This window comes from Achroia grisella, unplaced genomic scaffold, assembly GCF_030625045.1.
Source record: "Achroia grisella isolate CSIRO2021 unplaced genomic scaffold, CSIRO_AGI_Agris_v1 utg327, whole genome shotgun sequence".
In the NCBI taxonomy this organism is placed as follows: Eukaryota; Metazoa; Arthropoda; class Insecta; order Lepidoptera; family Pyralidae; genus Achroia; species Achroia grisella.
In genome coordinates, this window is record NW_026712799.1 from 3021595 (window position 1) to 3028274 (window position 6680).

At 39.0% G+C, this 6680-nt stretch overlaps 1 protein-coding gene across 1 annotated transcript; it reads left to right on the forward strand.

The window, feature by feature from the left end:
* Positions 1-5766: 5766 nt before the first annotated feature.
* Positions 5767-6282, forward strand: LOC131843629 (atherin-like). The gene has a single exon (XM_059192300.1). It carries the CDS (start codon positions 5767-5769, stop codon positions 6280-6282), a length of 516 nt encoding a protein of 171 aa, XP_059048283.1.
* Positions 6283-6680: the final 398 nt, after the last annotated feature.

Here is a 6680-nt window from a genome sequence, read left to right on the forward strand (position 1 = left end):
TGAAGCAGACTGCGTGCGCGGCACGACCACGCGCCACGTAGATAAAAATCCAAAATAGATTTGGCTTGGCGCCGCATGCGTCGATACTGTGAACAATGCTGGAAACTAGGTCGACAATCTGTTTACTGTGTCAAAAATGCGAACTATCCACCGTCGCTCCCACCTTCAGGACACGACGGCGACGCCTCCATCCAATACGACAGACGACAACTAATCGCACGTAGTAGCTACTTCGTTTCATGTGAAGGGACTTGACACAGATATTGATGTCAATCGTGTAAAACCTATATAAAAAGTATGCTTCTTTAGTCGGTATATATTCTTTAGTACCTAAATATTTTTTTATAAAGTATCTACTATTTTTAATACGGGTTGTTTAAAAATAAATTGTTTTAAATGAAAAATCTTGATCTTGTTTTATCTAGGTGTATTGTTCAAAATCACACATTAATTAATTTTTGACAGATTAAATAAATTACTTTTTTTTTTCTTTTTTCTTAACACGAGTACTGGCACATAACAATGACAAAAGAGGTTGTATACATATATTAATTAAACACGGGTAATGTTAAAACGTACAGTAGAAAAACGGAAGAGGTAGCAACACTGAACGCATAGATCAGTCCTAAAATAGAAAATATAAAAAGACCAAATAGTAAAGTAAATATACCAAAAGGAAAAAAAACTGTACAAGTGGTTAAGAAATAACTGTAATGAACTGAGTTGAGTAATTCTGTTTTACTTTAATACATGACTCTGGATGTAAATCTACAAAAATTCAACATTTTCTTACCCCCGATCCTTTATGTCTTTCATCTTCTCCTTCGTCTCGTCATCAGAAATATTGATATTTACCTTTCTCGTTTCAAAAACTCAATGAAAATAGGTGATCCATTGCATGCCAACATTACTTTTAAATACTATTTTTAAGTTTTTACGCGCAATGGTTGATTGTTATCGTTGTCGTTGTTGTCGTAGTTCTCAGTAAATTTTTTTAATGGTATACTTATTATAACATTTTATTTATTAGAAATTATTATTATGAACAAGCAGCAACCTAACCATATTTATAATATTTTGGCATTTACAATATTATCTTTAATTTCAAAATTGCGAACTATAGTGTATATTCATATATAGACAGGCTAGGTGGTCTAACGGTTTAGCACACCGCTCCCCTTTCGATAGTCGCGAGTTTGATCGCACGGTACAAAAATTTGTATTCGTGAGTATGATTGTTTGTATCGGTCTGGTCTGTTTCCTATGTATATTATGTATGTATTTACAAAACAGTTTTTATATCAGTTGTTTAGTACCCATTAACACAAGCTCTGCTTACCATGGGACTATACGGCATTGTCTGAATTATTATCAAAAATTACATTATAAATTTTTATCTTATTATCAGAGTGACATATATTGCTCAAGGGGATACAATGTTTTCTGCAAGGATATCCGTCTTACTACTTAAATATGTCTGTTTCAAGCAAATACGATTGTAATTGTGTTCCGGCTTAAGAGTGAGATAGGTAATTGTTCTGAATGACTGACATTATATGACAAAGACTTGCAGAGTAATCGACCCCTGAGAAATATTGTATTTACCACTGATTGTATACATATATTTATAAATAATTGATTTAATTTAATTTAACCTCCATTAAGCTGTATTGTTATTATATGAGGTAAATAAACTAAAAAATTTATATCTTTTGTGAAATTTATATTATTTTTAATTAAAGATCAGTCTTTTTATAATTTATTCCGCATTACTTCCGAGTATACAAGAAATTGCGACTGTCCTCGATTGATTAGCGATTCCGCGTTGCTTCTCGAAAGTAATGTGTTTTAAAATATAATTTTAAGAGTGCTCATATTAACACTAATCTATTAACTACAAATTATAGCCTGTGTTTCATTTGGTATTCTCTGACTTTTGTAGAGAGAGATTTATAAATTATAAACTGCGTCGAATAGACTATTGTGCCGACAAGATAGAGTTGACTTAATGTAGAGTTCAAAAGATCACTTTACTGTTATAGTATCTTGAGTATTTCTTTCTATCAGTCCACAATAGTTGAATATCTTAATACCTTTTTTAAGTGAAAGATAACGGATTGGTGCACTCGATTTTGTTTTATTTTTTATAATTGGATTGGCATTAATGCTGACTAACCGCCTGATGGTAAGTAGTAACCATCGCCTATATACATAAATAGCAATACGGACTTGTTTATCATGTAGATTGTTAGGAATAAAATGTCCTGTAATGTCCTGCAATCATATACATAATCTTATATTAAAATGTACTCTCTGTTTATAGCACTAATGTCTAAATTTCAACAAAAAAAATCTTGAATAACATAGTAATAGTAACTGATAATACAGAATAATTGTTAGCTGGTAGAGAATGCCATATAGCATTAAGCTCGTCAATTGTATTTGTTTTAAATAGTGCAATAAACAATAAATAAATAATAATATAATGATATAGAACCGTTAAAGCCATATATAAAGGTGATAATTATAAGTTATCTAGTTTCAGACAATCATTGACCTATACAAAGGTGGATCACGTGAAGTGATAGCGGTGTCGTGACACAGGCTGCCATACATCCAAGATAAATCAGGATTCATCGGTCTGCCCTCGCGCAATTAGATAACCTATTTGAAACAATGTAACGTAACTACTCTACTATTTTAGGATTTAGAGAACTTTGTACAGTCGTAGTCGCTACAATTTTCAGTTGACCTTGATGGGTGTTATGTGTGTTTTTTTTTTATGGATAATGGAATTGTGCACCCGCCTGCGCAAACGGTTTACGCTGGCGGGGCGCCAGTGGAGGATGATAATCTGAGTATGAGGTTAGGTCAGTTAGGCCATCGTGGTAAATTCACGATGGTTTCCAGGGGAACTACGTAGAGGTCAACCTAACATGGTACATTGCTAGCAATGTGGTTCCCCCTGGAAACCTTCGTGACAAATTCCTAGTGAATTTGTCACCATGGGCCAAAACACAGTTTACAAAGAAACTGCTTTTATATAAAAACGACTTTGTACAAAGTATACCTCCTCTACTATATTCTGTACCCTTTACCTCGTTAATTCACACTTACAAAAGACACACTAAGTTACTTTTGCAGTGAAAAATTCTGTTTTAAAACTAAAAATCTTTGTGTCAGTTATTGATATTATAGACTTCAAACCATTCGTACGACAAATTTAAACATGGGGATGTAGTAATGTCGAATTTGAGAGTAAGCAATTGGATACGGCAATATCGTATATCGACCTCAAACTCAAATTCGACAGCGTTTCATGCTCTATTTTTTAAGTTTCTTAAAAAAAGTGCTTTTAATAACGATATGTTATCTATCGAGTAATATAATACAATGTCGCAATAAATAACATCAATTGGTAATATGTAAAAATCTTTCGAGTTCTATAATATATAATCTCAATGTAACAAAGTACAAGTAGTGTTTACATATTCTTGCACGTGACTTTATATATTAACTGTAGCTATGCCCGCATGAATTAACATAGGAAGTATTTCAATAGGACGTATAGTAGTAGGTATATATGTTAATCCAGGCCTATATGTTAATTTCATTTAAATGCATGACTAACTACGAACATTCGCATGTCTAAACACATAACACCAGAACGTACAACTTGTGCTATAGGTGGGGAAAGAATAAATTCTTGGTGAATTTGTCACGATGGACTAACTGACTTGACCTCATGTTTATCTTATCATCCTCCACTGTTGCTCCGCCAGCGTGAACCGTTAGCGCAGATGGGTGCACCATTCCATTATCATCCATAAAAAACCTGTGCTACAAGGACGCCAATTGCCAACCGCATAAGAAACCTCAAACATACAAGATTTATAAATTTGAAAACGTATGTTTTGTATGTTTATCAAAAATACGAAAATCTTTGTGAGTGAAATTTTTAACCTTTGCTTGACTACTGAAATAGAAAAGACAGAGGTACTTACGCAGTCACCTCCACCACATTAAACGAAACAAAACTACAAAGTCTATCTCGGAATAAGTGGTCCACTTCTGATTTTCATAAAATAAATATTATTATAAATATTACAATACATATTTTGCGAAAACCCAAAAACCATGTACTAAAGATGCCATTCCATAGCGACAATGAAAAAAGGACGAGGCAGGACACTAACCACCTGGCTGACTAATGTTGATATGGGCATGAAGGAATTGAGCCTGTTAAATGATGATGCTTACCAACGAAATATATGGTACTTCAAGATTAGGAAAGCCGATTCGGGAAGAGGCGAGAATAAACAAAAAACCCTGGACAATTAACACAGCGCCATGTAGTCCCACGGTAAGCAGAGCTTGTGTTATGGGTACTAGACAACTCAATACTATAATACTATACTAAATACTGTTTTTTTTTTTGTAAATACATATATATAATATATATATAAAACACCCAGAGCGAACAAACAATAATACTCATGAATACAAATATTTGCACCATGCGAGGAATCGAACCCGTGACCATCGGAAATCAAGCAATGAATTAAACCGCTAGACCACCGAGGCCGTCACAAGAATGAAGAAGAATTTATTAATGAAAACTAGAACAAATATATATCTTAACACACAGTCTAGTAATTCGCGAAGTATTTATCCCGTGATTGTGATTTAACCTTCAACATCTCGATTCAACTGTGGATAGATACGCCATTATAATAACTATAAATTTTCAGCTCCGACTGCTACGCAGTCTTGTGTCTTATTATTTTTGGGGAGAATGTTCCGGGTTCTACACGACAACGTACAAATTTTATTACTACTAGCAAACGTCGCTAACGTTTATTTTCCTTATAAATTAAAATCGTTATTAAAAATTAGGGATTGATGGTAGAAGGATGAAAATTTGAGGTGATATGTACTTTTTAATATCACGTTATAAAAATCTAAAATTTTGTCCAAAAAAATTTAAGAAAAATGTTACCCATAACATTTTTTTTTTTGGACTACCGTTATCACTTAGGTGTATGAAAAATAGATAGTAGCCGATTCTCAGACCCACTGAATATGCGTATTAAATTTAATAAAAATCGGTCAAGCCGTTTCGGAGGAGTATGGTAACTAACATTGTGACACGAGAATTTTATATATGAGACGTACCTATATTTACGTCCCTCGTGCTAGTAGTGTGTGAAAAAATGTTTTACTCATTGTAATAATACAACTCACATGACGAACTCGCGTGACGATATTTACTAAGTAGTTCGTTATATTTTAGAATAGTTATACACTAGTGACTCGGCCTGACTTCACATGGGTATTTCGATAATGTTATACAAAACCTAATGAATTATACACTTAAACTTTCCTTAGATCACCTCACTGGTCGCTTTCCAATTTGTTGCTTGTTGAGTCTACCGTTGGTCGTGTGATCCTCTGTGAGATTCCGGTTCGCCGTCGAGTCTCCAAGTGAGCCCCGCAACTGGTGCCCACTTGCGCAAATTGTTTTACAGTGCGTAATCCCTACACAAAGTGTACTTTGTTTAGTCAGAGAACGCGCTAGGATTGCAGACCAAATTTGTTGACGCAAATTCGTTGCTGCAATCCACTTTTTCTTACAGCGTGATCACCTGCCCTTTCAGGGCGGAATTCCCTACCTTTCGGTAGGTTCGTCGTGGGGTTCCAGCCCCCACACCACCCTCTTCCACCCCTCCAGTCCCCTTTCCTAGTACATTACCCTTTCGTCTCGTAATGTCGCAAAGGGGCAAAGCCCCCAGGAAACCCCCTGACAGGGGAGCTCCCCGAACTGTTGTGCGTCGGGATTTAAGGAACCCGACCAAGCTGGTCCCCGCCACTGAGCTGGGGACCTTCCACGCTCGCCCGGCACCCAAGGGCACCCCTTCTGCCCTCGCGGGAAGCGGTGATGCCGCCGACCGGGAACCAGGCAGAGGGGAAAGATGCGCGCAACCTGGCCCATCTAAAAGACGTGCACCGCCGTCGCCGACCTCGCCCGCTAGAGGCGACAAACGGAGGGACGTAGAGGAGTCCCCCCCCCGCGACCTTGACCTAGTGAAGGTGCCGCCGACGCCGAGAATCCGGCTTGTGGACAAGGGCTACCAACCCCTACCGTCCCAGTCGGGTACCGTGCGGCGAAAGCCCTCACCCCCTCCGCGCTCACCCTCCCCCCCGCCGGATAGCGGGAGCGAGGAGGAAGGGGAAGACAGGCGTTTTTACGGCGACGTACATGCGTCGCCTGCGATCGCCTGAGCCTTCGCCAGCACCCTCGCGTGTGCCCTCGCCGCTACCTCGCTCCTATACGCTAGATAGGGGCGAGTATGACGCCACGTCATATGCGGCACTCGAACCGGTGCCACAATCGCCCGAGCCGATGCTCCCCCCCGTCCCCTCGCCGCGACGACGAACCCCGCCGTCCTTTGCGGCAGTGGTGGCAGGCCCCGCCACCCCAACCCCCGCCACCACGGCTCCAGCCCCGCAAATGCCCTCACAGGGTAAGGTCGCCGATACGGGCGTAGAACCCGCCACAGGGCGAGGAAAATACCCCCCCATAGTGGCAGAACGCCTCCCTAACTGGACGCGCCACTTCGACCAGCTCAGGCGCGTACTGGGGGAGGCACCCAACGCAAGACCCTACGGCACGGGGGTCA

What these genes read in the sequence shown, in the direction of transcription:
- LOC131843629 (XM_059192300.1), top strand. Translation starts at nt 5,767, where the DNA reads ATGTCGCAAAGGGGCAAAGCCCCCAGGAAACCCCCTGACAGGGGAGCT.